The 19,362-nt window shown below is 43.7% G+C and overlaps 2 protein-coding genes across 5 annotated transcripts in view; one reads left to right on the plus strand and one right to left on the minus strand.

The window, feature by feature from the left end:
• Wasf1 (WASP family member 1) overlaps window positions 1-7,126 on the minus strand; it is a 45,814-nt gene extending 38,688 nt beyond the window's left edge. Inside the window, exon 1 of one of the 3 annotated variants that reach the window (XM_075944996.1) lies at window positions 6,933-7,126. The gene's annotated coding sequence lies outside the window, so the exon portion shown is untranslated. Of the gene's footprint in view, window positions 1-6,127; window positions 6,513-6,932 lie in introns of those variants that run through there. The other 2 variants (XM_075944977.1, XM_075944987.1) reach the window with 2 other exon arrangements.
• A 501-nt stretch (window positions 7,127-7,627) lies between these two features.
• Cdc40 (cell division cycle 40) overlaps window positions 7,628-19,362 on the plus strand; it is a 52,460-nt gene continuing 40,725 nt past the window's right edge. Inside the window, exons 1-2 of one of the 2 annotated variants that reach the window (XM_075945009.1) lie at window positions 7,628-7,670; window positions 7,873-8,124. In XM_075945009.1, coding sequence (XP_075801124.1) covers window positions 7,936-8,124 — 189 coding nt within the window. In that variant the 5' untranslated portion in view covers window positions 7,628-7,670; window positions 7,873-7,935. Of the gene's footprint in view, window positions 7,671-7,834; window positions 8,125-19,362 lie in introns of those variants that run through there. The other variant, XM_075945019.1, reaches the window with a different exon arrangement.

The raw sequence follows: 19,362 nt of genomic DNA on the forward strand, positions 1-19,362 counted from the left end.
ACCATCAAAATCCATGTAGCAAAACTGACAGAATGCCAGCAGAAAGGGTTGGATATACCAGCATAGTAGGAACTTCAGCATGCCTCACTTAGTCATGAACAGACCCAATAGGCAGAAAAATAAGTCAAGATATGGTTAAACTAAATAAATAACATCAATCAACTGAATCAAAATGTCATGTGTAAAGTACTTCGATTTGCGAACAGAATATACATTCTTCTCTAGCTCACGTGGTTCATTCACTGAGAGAGATAATGTTTTAGGTCCCAAGTACACTTGGGAAAACTTCAAATCTGAACTACACAATATATGTTCTCAGAAAACAAATCAGATTAAAGAGAGCATAAAGATAGACAGAAAATACAAAAATATTTGGAGATTGAATACCGTAGTTCAAGTCTCAAATGAAGTCTTTAAATATTCAGAACTAAAGGAAACTATGTTTTCAAAAATCTTTTGAGAGACCCCCCAAACAATGATAACCGGGAAATACAGGGAGTCCGGCCTGGAGGCTACACCCGTAATTCTAACATCTTGGAAGAGGAGGCAGGAGGGTTGGGAGCTCAGGGAGAAGGAGAAGTGGGAAAGGAGGATCTTAACTCAAACTTCCAACTCTGGCAACTAAGTAAACGTGCCTGCAGTAAAGCGAAAGAAACTAGTGAAGAGGACAGAAATCAATACAATTAAAAACGGGAAACCAAAGAGACAGGAATCAGCGAGGTCACAGAAGCGCGGTCTGAAAACATCAATGAACCTGGTCGATTTCCAAGTCTATCAGAAAAAATTTATTTTGGTTTCAGGAAATGGTTAGTCTTTATTCTCCACTAGGATACAAATGCTTCACTTCTTTTCACTTTCTACTTAATTTTTTGGCATAAGCATGTTATAAAAATTACCAAACATGGACAAATATAATAAATGTATTTCTGTTAAGAATTAAAACACAAAACTCCTTATTTTCGTAGACAAATCTGAAAACTAACAAACAAGCAAAAATCCCAAGAGCCTTCTTAACCTCTGTGAGAAGAACTAAACTAGCTAATCTATGTTCTGAAACAAAAGCAGTTTCTTTTCAGCTGATTTAATCAATGCAGAAGCATCAGTCAATTAGAGTACTCAAGAGAAAGAATAGCAAGAAGCCAGGTGACTATTTGATACATTCAAAAAGATCTGTTGCTGGGTGGTGGTAGCCCACACCCTTAATCCCAGCACTCTGGAGGCAGAGGCAGGAGGAACTCTGTGAGTTAGAGGCCAGCCTGGTCTACAAGAGCTAGTTCCAGGACAGGCTCCAAAGCTACAGAGAAACCCTGTCTAGAAAAACAACAACAACAAAAAAAAAAAAAGAAAGAAAGAAAGGGGGGGGAGAAAGAGAAGAAAAAGAGCTTTGCTGACTTCATTATTCAAATTCAAGAGACATAAACATCTAGCTCCACGCTGCAGAGTTGCTCTAAGAAATGATACTCCTGACAGTCTAGAGTTGTAGGAAGAAAGGGACTGTTGAAATCCACTCTATTTTTATTAGTCATGTGACCTCGAACGAACTACCTTATCTAAGACAGAACACTTGGGTAGCTGGCAACTATCTTAAGTACAAGTCCAACCAATTCATGCAAAAATGAAGACCTATAACAAAGACATGGAACAAAAACAGCATCTTTGGTGAATTTAATCTCAGGACCATGGACAAATACACTTTCCTACAGGAAACTAGCTGCCCCCTGTAAGACCTGGGTAAGAGCCTTACCTGGTCTACATGGCAAGAAAACAGTCATTAAGAGTCCCAAGAGTTTGTATCTTATAGCCTGGACAATTGGAGAGAAAACAAATTTGCTCTCCCTTTGGGCATCAGGGACAGAGGAAAAAACCTCTAAGTGACCTGGTCTAAGTAACTAGATAACAAACTCAACAGATTGTGACTAGTGTTCGGACGGCCTCCTTCAACAGTCAGGTCGGATCCAGCCATCAGACTGCCTTAAACCTTCCTTGGGTTTAAACTTAAAACTTCCATGGGTTTAACAGACTCGAGGTCCATTACTTTGTAGAACCAGGCTCTTGTAGACTAGCTCCTACCAAGCAACACGCCTGGGCTTAGCACTCCCTCGGCCCTTGTTTTACATAAAGAAGAAATAACTGGTTTAGCAGAAGGCTGACAGCCACTACCGGATTAACCAACTGCAAGTGAGCAGAGGATAGGCAGAAAGGTCCAAATGACGTAGTTGGGAAGAACGGGGAAAGGCAGTTCCCAAGACAACCTGGGATTCAGCTGACTTCACTCTTCCACAAAATCCTCACGAGCACCAATCTAAGAAAGCAAATGTAAGAGGCTCCATGAAGTGACTTGCATATAAAGCAAGCATAAAGTTCTTCCTTCCCTCTTCGGAGAAAACGCTATATATTACCTTTGAATATCATTAATCTCCAAGTAAATTCACTAAAAATCTACAAATACTCCCATTTAAGTGACAAACAGATACTCTGTGATTCCTTTTCTCACAACACCCGGTGCTTTCCACTCGCAGCAGACCAGTCTGCAGAAATCACGTCCACTCACGCCACTGAGCTGAAAGCAAAAAACAGGCACTAGGAACATAAGAATGAAGCAGGGGTGGTGGGGACGGACAGACAAACAACAGAATGCATCGTCTGCCTCCAACCCTACCAAACCTCTATTAAGGCACGCCATGCCATTATATTGAGAGCTTACTTTAAAACCTATCAAAATTAAAAACGTAAGAACTAAACATCGTGTTTCCAAAAGGAGACGTATGAAGAAAAGTTTAGAACTATGTTATTTTCAGAAATAGGTCTAGAAGGAAGAAGCCCCTGACGAGAGCATAGGCAGAAATATTAGGAAGGGAAAACGTCTCACGAGAAAGGGGGTTCCCCAGATTCTTTAAGCACCTTAGACTTCTGTTCTAGGGAAGAAACCAGCAGGGACTCTCAAGAAGTAAAAATCACAAGAAGACCCTCCACCCCTCCACGTGCCCTAACATCTTGGCCCATAGGAGGTGCAGCAACACGAAAATCACGAAATATCTTCCTCTTCCTGTTCGATGGACGAAAGAAGGAAAGCTCCTGAAAATGCTGTCACAGGCAACAAGACCAAAGAATCGCCAAATATCACTATAAATACTTTAAACATTTTCATGTATTTATAGTAGCGGTAAGCATAATTTTTATAATTTCCTAGAAGTTTCTAACTACTGGCATAATCATGTAACTGCAGTATATTAGGCGCTGAATAGGCTCTTAGTGGGCTGTGTCTCATCACTAAGCACACGGCTTCTGAGAAAGGCGTTTTAAGCCAGTGGTGATTAATCCTCACCAGGAACTTCACTGGCTGTGTAATCACCCAGGACACAGACCTCTGGAGGGCCCAGAGATGGACAACTGAGACCCACCCTGCATGACGGTGACTCCATTCCAGGCACTCAGCTCCTGGCTGAATAAAACAGAAAAACCAAGTGGAGACCAACATTTCCCTCCCTCTTTGATATGGGGTTCCTTCTACACCTCTCGTTCCTACAGTCAACTGCTGCACAGTCTGGCCCCCACCGTGCCACCTGCATGGACAGCATCCCTTCAAACTAAGCAGAATACATCTTCCCATCTTTTAAGCTTTTTCGGTTAATTCTTTAAACTCTATCTCAGGAATGAGAAGGAGAACTACTACAAAGTCCTACCGCATGATATGACTTTATAATGCAAGGAAAAGTTAAGACTACCAACCCATAGAAATTCAAGATTCAAAATTAAGAACAGGAAGTAGTGAAGTGCCTGGCGCATAGGCGGTCCTGGATTTTATCCTCAGCACTGATAAAAAAGAAAATAAAATAATGGAGAAGAGAGAAAATTTAAAAATTATAATCTGCATGGAATAAATAAAAACATATAATGCTTAGTTTTATGAGGTTCTCTCTTGAAGCCATTTATTTTTAAAATCTGTTACATAAGCAAGCACAAGACTTCATTTATGTACATCTTTTTAATTAAGCCTCACTGGAAAACTGAAGTCATAAAGAAAGATAATTTCAGAAACGAACGTGTTAATGTCCATTTTCAGGAAGCACACTGCAAGATCATTAGCATCTTTTCATGTAGGGTGCCAAGATCTACATCATCCGGTGTCTAGTGCTAGCTCTGGAACATGTGGTATGGGGACTATAGCGGATGTTACAAAACCCTCCAAACATATCTTTCTCTTTAGAGATAACACCGCTTTATTAAATAAAGTATTTGCTAAATCCTGCATTTGGTGGCTGCTCCTTTTGCTTGCTGAACACAGATGAATCCCCTGCTATTTGTTAAACGCAGAGAGAGCCACCACCTTTGGATTTGTGACGGTAAGCCACAGAGTAGTTCTTATCCCCAGAGCTCAAAAAAGACGAGAGCTTTTCTTTATCCAAAAAAAAAAGCCCCCCTCAAAAAAGAAAAAAGTTAAATTTCAGCTCTTTATATTTAAGAAAACATGATAAAAATGAAATCAAATTAATTTCAAAAAATAAAATCAGCTATACAATGAACTGTAAAATGAATTGTAAGATTGTAGAGACTTTTCATCTATATAACTTCCTCCCACAAAGTAACCAAAAGTCTCAATTGGAGTAAAGGCTTTAAGGATACAGTCTTTCCACAGCAGTTTTTGCTGTGAAAATGAAAGAGTCAATCGTTTAATAAGGAAATCAAATATATTCTCTACTATTAAAATGAAGATCAAGCCTTGGAAAAGATAAATTATTCTTAAAACTAAACAAAAACTAGAGATTATACCATAGTAACGCATCGCCTCTTGATATACGGATATTTATGAATCCTAGTGAAAAAGCTGCCCTACAGGAGGTTATCTTACAAGTGATCACAATTATGAATCGTTAGCCAATATTTTCTAATCAAAAGATCGTCAACATTTCCTAGACTCTGCGAATTTAATTCAATATTCTACTTGTTACCAATCACTTTTATCAGTACATCTGTAATTATTACATGTAGGCACGCAGTCTAAAATTAAAGACCACAAAGAATAAGAAATTCTTCCAAGTTAAAGCCATCTTGCCAAAGCAAAATCAAATGTAAACCAGCCATTCTCAGGTGCCATGGAAAAACATACTGAGGCATTTTCATGATTCAGCAATGAAAATACTTAAAATGAGTTTAAAAGTACGATGAAAATATCGTCTCCGAATTAATGCATAATACCTTGTGGGATTGAGTACTGCTCCCATCTACATGTAAGGAAAGCAAGGCAAAGATGTCCATTTTGTAAACTGCAAGGTCTTTCCTAGTCAAGTAATGATTCTACACCATCAACTTATATATGTATGCCGCTGATCGCGAGTGCCATTAAACAATCACTGCACCTTCAAATTCCTGCATGTCTGTGTGTAACCCCGTTTTATCAAAAGAATTAACAAAATGAGCTTAAGCACATAAAGATGGGAAAGAAAAAAGGAAAGAGAGACGTTTCTGGCAACTAATTTATTTTTAAATAATAGCATTTAAAAGGTAACTAATGTTTGTTTCTTACATTTCAAAAGCATATTTCATCCTTAAGGTAAAGTATGCAAAACTGGATCTACTTATCCATGATCAAAGTTAGAAAAAAATAAGGAAAAAATTTATAACTAGCAATAAAATATACTGTAAAAATAGCTAACTGAAAAGTAAAATACAAGTAAGTCAGGGAGTTAAGACCCCCCCCCCATTTTAAATCCTTCCTTTCATTCAAATGAAGACTATAGTTAATAAAATATTCTACAAATATGAAATACAAAACTTCTATTATTCAAAACAAAATTTTGTATTAAGTGTTTTATTAAAAATATTCAGAATAAATAAAAATGCTTTTTAACAGAAACTTGGATCACCAGGGATAAACTGCTCCGGCGAGTTCCAATCGGGACTGCATCTGTAACTGTGTTATGCCGCTATCAGCAATTAGAAAAATGAAAGTTTACCAAATTAAATTTACAAACATCAACGCAGCGAACAAGTAATTAAATTAATCACACCGATTACTGAACAGAAACAAGACTTCGCTAATACGTGAACGTCAAGAAAAATATGTAAATAGACTTAGGCACGTTTTGTATAGTAAAGGACAAGGTTAGAATGAATTGTATTTAAGTACCTATCCCAGCTAGGTATTAATCAATTCGTCGTTCACAGAGCAGAGAGTGTTCGGATCGGATGAGCTTTCTTTTCCCCATTATTCTAGTTCATCATCCGCAAGTGCGAGAGAAGGTGTCAGAGTATGGAAGCTAGGGGGCACGCTGTAGCTAGGGGAAAAGAAAAATGGGAAAGGTGCAATGGATGCTGCATAGTTGAATAATTATCTGGGTGGCACAATGGGCGAGTCCTGCCGACATCAGAGCCCAGGGAGCGTCTCCCTAACTCTGTCCGAGGAACCTCCCGATTCCCAGTGAGAAGAGCCGGCAACCGCTTTGCCTTCCTTTTCAAACGGGAAAATAAAGGGATGCCTGCACTCGCTTTGCCGTGGTCGTGCACAGGGAGCTGAGGCGCAAAGACCGGCAGCCAGAGCTCGCTTTCCAGACCGGCTGGCACGCAGGGCGAGCCGGGGCTCCGCGGTGGGCTGCAGCCTTGGCCGGCGCCGAGGCTCGAGGGCGGAGCGGCAGGGTGGGAGCCGCGAGCCCCGCGCCGCAGGTGAGAGCCGCAGCCGCTGCACCCGGAGCACCCTCGGGCTGGTCCCCGCACCCGAGATCCCGCGCCTCGTCCTCCACGCGCAGCCCGGGCTGCTGGGCGGCGGGCGCGGGGGAGCCCGGGATGGGGGCGGGGGCGGCGCGCCCATCAACGCCACCGCCGCTGCAGACCCGGGCTCACACGCACGCCCCTCTCGGCTCCGGCCGGTGGAGAACAGTTCCCTTGCCAGGACCCGGGGAAGAAAAGGGACAAAATCCTGACAGACTCGTGCTCACCGTGAAACCGTGGGGGGCTCGCGCCTTACCCCTTCTTCATGCTTCGGCGGCGGTCGCCGGTCCCGCTCCGCGCTGGGACTTCACCGAGAGCCCCTCGGGAGCGTCGGGCTGCGGGGTGGAAGCCGCGCCGGGCACTGGCTGAGACGCCGGGCCGCCGGGAATGCCACCGGGGGCGCCCACTGGTCGCCCGAGCCGCGGTGCGCGCGACGCGCGAGCGAACAACACCGCGAGCCGCCGCTGCCCTGCGCCGCCCCCTCCCCGCGCGACGCTCCACAACCGGGCGCGGAGACCCGCGCCTGCAGCAGGGGGAGCCGCGGGGCGCTCTCCGCCTATCCACACAACCTTTCCCCGGAGCTGAGCCCGGCGGGTCCCAGGTCTCTGGACTTAAGATTTGCACTTTCCGCTTGAGCCCCGCAGGTCGTAGGGCGGCGTGGCGGGAGATTCACCCTCCGCGCAATTACTCGTCCGTGGGCAAGAGGACGGAGCTTCCCCCTGTCCTCGGGCTCCGTGGTATTGTCCAATCCGCACTTTGGGGGAGGGGGCCGGAGAGAACGGTGCTGGGCTAGGGAATGGGGGAAGATGCTATCCAATTGAATGAACCATCCTCTGTGGGGCGGGGTCGAAGGCTGACCCCCCTCTGCCCGACTCCGCCTCCTCCCTTCAAACTACATTTCCCATGGTGCATTGCGCTTCCCGCCCCGCTGCACGCCGGGAGTGGAGGACTTCGAGGCTTCAAAGGTATCTCTGAACAGGGTCTTTAATCAACGAGGTCCTGAAAGTTATATGTAGTTGTAATTTCCTTGTGCTTCTCTAGATAAATGTTTGCAAACTCAAGTCCTTTCCCGGTGATAGTAATAATCATTAAGTTTTTTTCAAAGAGGTTATAAGTGATTTTTTTTATTAAAGGAGGTAAACAACGTGTTTTTTGGCAATCTGTCAGGACCTGGGAGTCGCTGCTTCTTCCGCCCTGGCCTGACCACAGCACAGAGGATCTGTTGCAGTCATGTCCGCTGCGATTGCAGCTCTAGCTGCTTCGTATGGTTCGGGTTCAGGGTCCGAATCGGACTCGGACAGTGAGGGCAGTCGGTGTCCACTGCCAGCCGCCGACTCTCTCATGCACTTGACCAAATCACCTTCAGCAAAGCCCTCTCTGACAGTGGCGGTGGACTCGGCTCCGGAGGTGGCGGTTAAGGTAAGGGTTTTAGCCACTGCTGGGTGCAGGAATTGGTTTCAGCTTCCAAATGGCCTGTCTCCGGCGAGGTGCTGGTTTGCCTGGGCGCTGAGAAGTAAGTTACCAGCGCTTACACGTCTTCCCACATCTTCCTCCACTACCCTCTTCCTCTTGTGTCTCCATCACTTAGAAGTGGTCCGGTAGAGGAGGGAAGTTTGAATTTAAGGCTAGGACGTAGCCTTGTTAGAGCAGATGTAAGTTCAGATAGCTAAAAGTGGGTCAGGACTTCCTAACTAGAATTTGTGCCCTCACTGAAAGCGAGCCCGTGATCAGGCACTGTTTTGGTTATGAGAAACTAGTCTCGAGTCCTGGCTTCACCACTTGCAGATGACACAGCTTCCTCTCTTGGGAGGTAGCTGTTTAAAAACTTAACTATATTGAGAGATTATTGTAAAGATTAAGTTATAGGGTAAAGGTTATATAGCACCGAGCCTAATGATCTAAGATAATGGCAATACATGCTAGCTATTGTGATACACAGTGAGTGGAGAAAGGACATACACTTTAGGAAGTAGCTAGCGTGCATGATGAGCACAGTGAAGGGAGAGCTAAACGGAAAAACCCAGCTATGTAGTTTTTGACTGAGTATGTATTATTGTCCAGAAACAACAGGCCTGAAAGCGCCAAAGGCCAAGAAAACAGTGCACACAGGAATTACTCTAGTGGGTGAAGCAGCCAATTAAATGTGAGCAAATTAAAGTCATTACAGATTGAATTGAACACTGGGAAGGAAAAAAAAACATTTTAAAGAATAAGATAGAAATATGATTTTTGTAGAATGCTCAGATAAGTCCGGAGCGGGGGGGTGGGGGTGGGGGGGGGGTGGGGGGGGGAGGTCGGTTCAAAGAAAGTGAAGTCAAGTGAGCTACAGCAAGAGTTTCCAAGCTTAGGTGACTTGCAAACCTAGGAAGGCAGAGACTTGGTGTGTCTGAGGTTGATGTGTCTTAAACCCAGTGAGAGCATCCGTCAATCAGTAGTAAGTAAGCTCCATGTGGATGCTCGAAGTGGGGAGAGGGAACCTGTACAAAAGTTCCTTCATAAGATGTCCCTAGGTCTTGTTTGTCTCTTAAGTCTTCTGCAAGTTTTGACAAACCATTTATGAAACTTTGTTGGTTTTTTTTTTTTTAAATAAGGACATCTGGCATGAAAAAAATGCTGGGAATTCTATCTTTAGAGCAAAACAAAGCTCTCCTGAGGGCTTTTCAGCCTCCCCGGTCTGTTCCTTAGAAAACTCAACTGTGGGTGCTGTGCCTTCTCCCCATCTTTGTCACACACACCCCCCCCCCCGCAGCTCAGTGCACACACCACCCCCACCCAGCTCAGTGCACCCGTCTAGCCTCAGCTTCTTAATTAACTACTTGCTGGGATGATGTCCTGGGCCTTCCATTCATCAGGTCCTGTTATGGGCTTGGATCTCTGCATCAGTAACACTGTTATAGTCCCTCTCTCTCTCAATGCATTTTCCCCTGTGCTCTCCTCAGCCTTTGGGCTCCCCGATCTTCCGCCAGCCCCTTCTGCTCTACTGCCCTTATTTCACGTTTCCCTCCACGTATTCTCATATATTTTTTTAACCACAATATGTGCTCCTTCCCTGCGGCTCATGGGTAACCATTACGAAGAGGACATAGGCATGAAACGAATCAAGATTCCAGCATTATTCGTGTCTACCCACATGGCGACTTGGATACATTCCTTAAAAACTCAGAGCCAGTTATTACTCATCTGTCAAGTAGTTTTAGCTACCAGTTTTCAAGAATGTGAAGCAATTTTAACTGTACCAAATTCACACTGGTTAAATGCCAGCCATCCTGGTAAACCATCCTAAACTCCTTGCCAGCTTAAGCCCTAAATTTAAAAAAACCCTCATCCAAGATGGTTCTCAGGCTCCTCTTGAGTGGTGTGCTAAGAGTTCACTTTTACATTCTCAGTTCGATGATCCACATCCCGGTTAGTTGTTCAGCTGGTACTTCCGCTTCATTAGGCTTCTGTTCTGTTTTTCGGATCAGTTTCGTCCTCTCTGATTTCCTTCCACAGCCTCCACAGCACCCCTGTTTCTCCTAGGAATCATCCTTGACTTTTTCAGCCATTGCTTTCCCCGCTGTAACTGAGTGATGTTTATCAAATTTCTCTTTCTGCTGCCGATGCCACCGTTTAGTTCAGATTCTCATTTCTTCTAAAACAAGAATAACTTTCTGTGTGCTTCTTTCTTTTTGTCTTCTAGCTCCATACCCCCGTCTTTCTTCCACAGTACAGTTAGAATGTTCATTCTAAATTCTGATTTCACTGTGTCACATCCCTGTCCGAAAGCATCGTGTTGTCTCTTAGGTAAATACTGAATTCTTTATACAGCCTGCAAAGCCTGCCATCCTCCCGTTCTGAGTTCTCTAGGAAGCCCACAAGTCTAATTCTCTTTCCCAGATTCCCTGGCCTCTCATCTCCGGAACTGTGGTCCCCCAGCCTCAGTGTACATGTTCCTTCACCTGTCTGTCTGTCTGTCTGTCTTCTATCTGTAATCTGTATATCGATTTATCGTCCTATATCCTTTGCCTAATCCCACTGGCATCACTTACACGTTTCTAAATTTGTTTCTGGGGCCCAGAGAATGTTGTATCCCCAATGCCTTAGACACGGCATTAAGGGAAATTTGAAAGAGACTGTAAAAACTAAAGAAAAAAGTCTTGACAAAGTATAGACATTGAGAATCGGATTTGGAGTTGAGCAGGCAGTGGTAGGGAGTAAGTTGTCTTGAGAGCTTGCTTAGTTCAGTCTCTAAGGAACTGGTTCAGTAAAAACCAGGTGAACTCAACCTCAGAGGTTCAGTCCGAGCTGGGCTAGATCCCCGGCTATCTGGGTTCTGTCGTAAGAGATGAGCTCTGTCTACCAGCATTTGCTTATATGCAGGGGAAAGAAAAGGTGACGTGTAGGAAATGTAACTGCAAATGATTAGCAAATGATCAGGGGAAGAACTGGGAAGCATGAAATACACATATCTGCATTCAACTGATTTTTCTAGTGACTAAGAGTATTTGGCCAAAAATAAATGTGTGCCCTGCTGTGTCACTTCTTTGGGCCAGGGAGGGGAAGGATGGTGCACATCACAGAACCCATGTGACATCAGAGCAAGTTTATTCCCCGGCTCCCTAACTCGCCACTCTGGCTGAACGAGTAAGCTCCAGGTTCAGTGAAAAACCTGTCTCCGAAAATAAAGTGAAGCAGGGTTAAGGAAGACACTTGACACCAACCTCTTGTCTCCACAGGCATGTTCCCCTGCACACAAATGTGTGCGCATGTACCTCACACAAAGAAATTAAAGTTTAGCCGGGCGGTGGTGGGGCACGCCTTTAATCCCAGCACTTGGGAGGCAGAGGCAGGCGGATCTCTGTGAGTTTGAGACCAGCCTGGTCTACAAGAGCTAGTTCCAGGACAGGCTCCAAAACCACAGAGAAACCCTGTCTCGAAAAACCAAAAAAAAAAAAAAGTTTAAAAAAAATGGTCGCGTAATAAATTGGAGATTAACAAACTTCAATAAAGGGCCAAATTATAAGTCTTTTACATTATTGACCACATGTTCTCTGACAGGCCTTTCTTTTTCCTTCACGTCTTTGTAATCAACACTTCAAGACTGTGAATGCCATTCTTTCTTTGTTAGTACAAAATATAACTTGTAGGCTAAATTTAGCCCATAGACTAGAGTTTGCCAGCCCCGGTTCTAGACCACACCACAGTGCTCAGTAACAAAGTCACATGATACAACAGTCCCTAACTTCAGTGCGTCCTCATTAAAAGTTAGGCACAGAGATAAAATTTCCATGTAACTATGAACTTGCCCTTGAGCCAAAGAAAAAAGTTACAATAAGATATTTGGGCTTGTTTATTCGTAGGCAGGACCTCAAGTATCCCAGGCCGACCTCAGTCTCACTGTGAAGCCACAGACGACCTTGAACTTCTGACCCTCAGTGCTGAGGTTGTAGACTTACTGCCACCCTTCTACCCACACCTTGACTTTGTGTGTGCTAAGGAAGCACTCTTACCACCTGAACTACACCCTCACCTTCTAAGCAGCACAACACCTTCAGTTTTGCTCACATCCCTTGTTAAGATGCTGTTGTGTGGTGTGTGCACGCGTGTACCCCACAGGGCAGCCTGGATGGCAGTGGTCCTTGCGTCCTATCAGCAAAGATCCCTGCTAGACTGTCTTCTAATACAGTGGCTGGTGGTGGCACGGGAGTCCACGTCTAGTTAATGCTTTCTTGGGGGGTGTTTTACTAGGTTTAGTTTACTTAGCTGGGAATTTCTCTTACCTCACTTAGGACATTTTACCTACTCAGTTGTTATAACAGACCAGCTGTCTTTCTAACGAGTCTAGTTTTCCTTGAAAGTGGTTTCCAGAATGATTTTCTTTTCTTCTGACAGCATGTAGATATCCACCACCCCCTTTTGTTTTATTTAAAGTACGGCTTCATTGTGTTTCTTGTGGAATGGATATGTCAATTTCTTTTCTTTCTTTTTTTTCCCACTCATAACTCTGTTGAGTTTCTTTAGCAGGAGATAGATTACTTCAGATTGTGAATCTTTCAGTATTTCTGGGAAGTTCACTTACTCTTTGCTACTTACTTCTTTAGCCGCATTCCCCTTTGGTTCTGGAACTCCATCTCCATATATTTTTGTTCGCTATTATATAGTAATGATTTAGTGTTTGTTTCAGTTAGACTTTTCTTTTAATATAGCCTTGTTCTGAAGCTAGGCGGTGGTAGCGCACGCCTTTAATCCCAGCACTCGGGAGGTAGAGGCAGGCGGATCTCTGTGAGTTCGAGACCAGCCTGGTCTACAAGAGCTAGTTCCAGGACAGGCTCCAAAGCTACAGAGAAACCCTGTCTCGAAAAACCAATATATCATTGTTCTGTTTGCATATTAGAAATCACCACTTTATACATGTGCTATGCTAGGTTAGGTGTGGTGGCACACATCTGTAATTCCCACATCTGAGACCGAGATAGGAGAATCGTGGTTCAAGGTCATCCTGGACTTCATAGACAGACAAAAGACAAAACATAGATTGTGATAAGCCTTATGGTATTGTGAGAATTATTATGCTGGCAGAGGCAAGTTTCAGAAAAAAACAACAAAATTATTTATTTACTTACTTTATAGTAAAAAAAAAATTAAAAACAGACATTTCAGACAATGACTATTACTTTTCCCAAGTGGATTCCCTGTTTAGCATAGACAACTTGAGTAAAATGCAAATTCTGCCTCTTACATCTGTAGCATAGCTTTAATTTCTTTTGGGGCAGAATTCCTTATATTCATGAACTTCAACTAAATTACTCTTCCCTCTATATCTGTTAAGGGCCAAGTTCAGAAAATCTGTATATCTAAATTTGTTTTCTTTTACTTCATCCTTCCAAACTCTTCATTTTGGGAAATTTAGTCATTTCCGATTTCTGAGAGAGAAATATGTCATAAATTGATAAGAGCTCCATAATAATGACTAAAATTTCTGATGCGTTTACATAGTGTTTTCATGTCTGACTTCTTACATACACTGGAAGGAATGTAAAGAGAACCTATGAGTGGAAACTTGTTTAGCCCGAAATGTTTACGTCAACAGTGATAAACTGTTTAAATTTATTTGACCCATAGGGCACCCTCAGTTACTGACGTTAAATCTTTGTGACTAATTGAAACTGGATGGAAATCCTTTGTGATCCTATGGTAATTCTAATTGCATGCCTAATTGGCACTGGGCTCCTCCTGAGGTTTAAACAAGGCCGAGGGACCGTCCACATTTTTCTAGTTAAATTTAAACCTTTTTTCCTCTGGAGGATTGTTCAGTTCATTCTGTAATGTAAATGTAGCCATAATGAAAGCTTATATCTTACTTGTGATGTTTATTGTTGTTATTATAAAAGGTTAATTTTTAAAATTGCACTTTGTATTTAAAAGGTACTGTCTCACCATACCGTGTTCAAAATAATTAAAGTTTAGGATCTTCTATTAAGTGGTCTTAATAACTATACCATTTAAAGCCCAGCGAGGAGATGGGAATGTGCCTAAGCCACTTGTTCTTTCAGATAGTTTGTTCTAGGGGTTGAATGTTAAGAGGGGATGGTATTTAATTTTGGTTTTGTGCAATTTAAGCAATGTCCTTACCTTTACAGTAATGGGTTTGACATTGTCTCAGTGTTAGTCTAATCAGGGAAAAGACTGGTATGCGTTCTAAAGTATTGTCTTTGCTGCAGTTACTGGAGCTCTGACGAAACACCATGACCGAAAGCAACTTTAGGAGGACAGAGTTTATTTCACTCATAGGCCCATATAACAGTTCATCATCTAAAGCATTGAGGGCACGAACTCATTCAGAGCAGGAACCTGGGGCAGGAGCTGATGCAGAGGCCATGGAGGGATGCTACTTACTGGCTTGTTCCCCATGGCTTTTTCAACCTGCTTTCTTATAGAACCCAGGATCACCAGCCCAGAGGTGACAGACCCACAATGGGCTGGGCCCTCCCACATCAATCACTAATTAAGAAAATGCCTACAGATGTTATAGAGGCATTTTCTCAACTGAGGCTCCTCCTCTCTGACAACTTTAGCTTGTGTCAAGTTGACATAAAAACAGCCAGCATAGGTATTAAATGGTTATGTCTTTAGTTCTAGCCTTCAGCTCCCTCCTGTAAGAGTCTTGTTGTAAGGAACATTCCCACTCACACCCACCTCCAAAAAGAGAACTTCTAGCTCCCCAGCGTCCAGCTCCCTTTCAGTCAACACTCTGACTCCGGCTTGAGCCACAGGCACCCACCTACCTTCTAATTATTTAAATTTTTTCCTTTTTTTTTTTTTTGTGCAAGGGCAATCTGACTGTCCTTTGTTGGTTCATTGATGGCAGGGTTGACTCTGCTGAGCTGGCTGGCTAGGCAGTTGTCCCTCTCACAGCTGCATGCTGGGAGAGATCCCCCCTCCACCTTGGATCAAGGCTATAGGAGTAGCTGTGCTCCCTGTCAGAACCTCCAAACAAGCTCTCAAGGTCCACCCGACCTTTCTAAGGGGAAACTCATCCACAACAGAACAAGGAGTGAGGGTTTTGAGTGACAGTAGTGGCCAACGCTTAGCTTCTCAGACCAGCGGTTCACCAGCCAGCATCCCGCGACAGCACAGCTGTTTCCTAGTGATGTTCAGTCTCGGGAAATTGTTGTGCGCCCCGGGTCGGTCCTGTAATATAATTGGCTTTGGACTGTGATTCCATCTGCCTGCTCCTCAAAGCTGAATTCCTAGAACTTTTAGAAACTCCTAAGAATTCAGGACTGTTTCTCTAGTTTGAGATTTCTGTTGCTTACAGCTAAGAACCCTGACGAATACACCTAGTTAGTAAGCCGTCACTTTTCTTTCTTCCTTTCTCTTTTTCTTTCTTTTTGGCTGGGGGTTGATTTGTTTTTAATGGTTACTTTACTCTTTTTTCTTTCTAGCTAACATTGGTGTTTATTGTGCCTGTCCGTTGGGGGAAGTGCGTGTGGAGAAGTTAGAGGACGGCTTGGGGACGCGGTTCTCTCCTCCTACCTCATAGGGCCTCACTCAGGATCACACTCAGGTCTTCAGCTCACCTTTGCCTTCTGAACCATTTCCTGGCCTCCCTATGATGACTGTAAACCCACCCCACCCCCATTCGTTTTAGTTTTAGTAATGTGCTGGAGGGAGAGACTTAGTCTTGCTTATGACTTAGCTCACAGGATTGATATGAAGATCATATGAAATAAGCTGGGGAAACCGCTCAGCTAGTAAAGTGCTTGCCTTACAAGCACAGGACCTGAGTTAGGGCCCCAGAACTCACCACAAAAGAAGCCACTTACTGTCAAGCACAGGGCTAGGGAAGGACAGACAGGAGGCCCTGGGGCTCTCTAGCGCCAGCCTGGCCTATGGGCAAGCTCCAGGCCAGTGGGCCTGTTAGACCCTTTCTCAAAACAATGGAAAGATGAGCAGCACCTAAGAAATGAAACTGGAGGTTGCATTCTGCCGCCCACCCCAAAAGATTATAAAAATAATGTGTCTACCCCATTATTAACACCTTAATGTTGTTAAATTCCATTTTCATGGTATTTGTCTTCTTATAGCAAACTGCGTATTTGTTTATTGTATGGGTTGTTGTCTTTCTTACCCACTAGACATAAAGTCAGGCAACTTTGTAAAACTCTAACTATAGACAGGCAACTCTGTCTGTTTCCTTAGGCCTAGACTGTGTCTGATGCGGAACAGGCACACGGTCAGGATCTGCTGAGTGTAAATCTGAAGCTGCCGCCCATGCCTTACCACCTTAACTACGTAAAGACATTAAGAAGATTGTTTTTGATTGCCAGCATCTCCTGGGAGTCTTACCTATTACCCAAAATAACAAAGACACTAATGCTTCCAGCCGTACCCTGCATTCTGCCTCCCTCTTACCTCTTCTTGGATAGCCATACCATTGATTAGCCCCTTGTTCTTTTTTCTCTTCTTTTTTTTTTTTTTCTATGTAGACAGGTTAGACTGAACTCCCAATCTTGCCATCACAGCTTCCCTGTGGCGGGCATCCAGGAGAGCTGCCCCACCTCCTGCTGCTGCCTTATGTCCTGCTACCTCCACCCTCCCACCATTCCACATTGTCCTGCCTGGCCCCTTTGTCACTTCCTTCCCTCTGGCACTGGGACTGTTTTTGACTTGGTTATTCTTTTTGTTTTGTTTGGTTTTTCGAGACAAGGTTTCTCGACAAGGTTTCTCTGTAGCTTTGAAGCCTGTCCTGGAACTAGCTCTTGTGGACCAGGCTGGCCTTGAACTCACAGAGATCCGCCTGTCTCTGCCTCCCCAGAGCTGGGATTAAAGGCGTGCACTCCTACCACCCAACAACTTGGTTATTCTTAAGGAGGGAAAAAAATTGTCTTCTGGAACTCATTCCACCTGACACCCCATCTCTTGTGGGGTTTATTGTTGTTTGCTTGTTTGGGGTTTTCTTTTGTTTTTTTTTTTTAACTCTAGAAGAGTGAGCGCATGGCTGTGTTGCTTCGTAAACCCTCATCTTCAGCAATGTTCTGTCTGGCTTCCCCTGTCCATCTCAGGACCAGAATCAGTCTGGCTGAGATGGTACCAGATCCAGTGACAGTTACTCAGCCTTATTCTACATAATTTCTCTGTGGATTTACGTTTTCTTTCATCATTTTAATTTAGCAAATATTTATTGACATATGCTGCCTCCCCTGGACTTTTACAAGGCCGTAAGTGTATAAAATGTAGCTAAAAGCCAATTGCAATAAATAATGCATTACAAATACTGTGAAAAATAAAACATTCCATTAGACTACAGGCAGAAAAAGACAATTTTCCTTCCTGTGGCAGGAGGAGGGAATGGGTGGGAGTAACGAGAATGTGACTTGTTAGCACATGACCAAGGCAATGCCTCTGATACCAGGTGGTCACAGTGCAGGTGACCGGAAGCATCAAAGTACTTGCTGTGTTTTAAAGGCACCCATAAATGAAATACAGCAGAAGAGGGGTATGCGTTTATTAGGTGGCGTTAGACCAGGTGAGATATCTAGGGCTATGAGGAGGGACGGCTGGAGAAGTGTCCGCTGGGAGGAAGAGTAGCTCTAGGTGCCTGATTGGTTAGTGAAGATGGGTCATGGGGAAACCTCTTTAGCAGAGCATTCAGTGTGCTGACATCTATACTTAATAAAAATCTCTAGGTGCTTCGATAAGAGGTTGTGAAGGCCAGGAGTGGGGTCTGGACTAGGGAAATAGAGAGGTGGCATCTGCAAGTCATGAGAATGGTAAGGTAAAGAACTGGACTTTGAAACTAAAGAGTTTCAAATGAAAACTAGTAGTGTTGTTTTTTCTACAGTATAATTGTTAGCTTCAGAAAATCCCACTGTTTGCAGAATTTATGCTGTGACTTTGTGTTGTCTGTGTGTCTTGGGAATGAACGTATCCTACCCTCATCAAGAGGCCAGCCGAACAAAAATGATGCTATTGGCGTGGTCCTAGGTTGCCTGTGCGTTTGTATGTACAGAGTCACCTTGTAGCTTATGTTTTAGTTGCAGATGGCAAGAAAGCTTATACCAGGTGATGGCAACTGTAATGGGGAGGGATAAAGCAATGGAAGGGAAAGGATGTAAAAAAAGAGAACAACCTTGTGGGCGTCCAGGGGAGGAACTTTCTGAGGAAAACTGAGAGCCTTACATGTGCTAGCAAGGCCCTACCACTGAGCTACATCCACAGCCTCCCTCTTGAGCTTTTACTGGACTTTCTCTAAGAGTGGAGGCTGCTGGAGTATGGGCTAGCGTAATCTGACCCGATTTTGAGGAACAGCAGTTCCTCTGTATGACCTCTGTATGGAGGCGGTAAGTGGCAAGGGCAGGAAGTGGAGGCTGTTGAAGCACTCAGGTAAGTGGGTGGAAGGTGCTGTTTGGACTCTGGATGTGTGTGGAGGGAAGTTTGTTGATGGGCTTTTTATATACAGAGGGTGGAACACAGGAGAGAGTTTGGGGTAACTCCTGAACAACTGAAGGAGAAGGACTCATTGTGACAGGGGGGCCAGGATTTACAGGAGATGGCTGTTAAGACACCTGAGGAGAAAAGATGCCAAACCTAAGATTGGATATACGAGTCTCTAGAATTCAAGGGAGGGGGCCCAGGCAGAGGTAGCAATGTGAGAATTGATATGTTTGTAAGTGGAGGAGTTAAAAAAGAAAGACTATTAGTGATTCTCGTTAACCTGTGAATTACTAAAGAAGGTAGAAATATTGACGTGGATTATAAAATTTTACATTAGGAAAATCCAGACACAGCCACATTGTTTCCTTTGTTTACACATCTAATAGGGTTGCTAAATTCCACAGGTATGTCTCTTGTCTTTTTTGAATGTGGAACTAGACAATCAAAAAAAGTTAGAATTTTTTTCTCTTTTCTATTTTTATTGGAAAATATTTTTCATACAATATATGGATTATAGTTACTCTAACCAGATCCTCTCCACCCACTCAAATCCACACCCTTTCTTTCTCTCTCTCATTAAAAAACAAACAGGCATCTACATTGTGAAATAATCTTTTTATATACAGTAAATATTTGTCACTCTGATTGGTTTAATAAAAAGCTGAATGGCCAATAGCTAGGCAGAATTTCTGGGGGCAGAGGGGTGCTGGGAAGAAGAAGGGGCTGCCACAGGATGCAGAG

Source organism: Microtus pennsylvanicus, chromosome 1 (assembly GCF_037038515.1).
Source record: "Microtus pennsylvanicus isolate mMicPen1 chromosome 1, mMicPen1.hap1, whole genome shotgun sequence".
Taxonomy (NCBI): Eukaryota; Metazoa; Chordata; class Mammalia; order Rodentia; family Cricetidae; genus Microtus; species Microtus pennsylvanicus.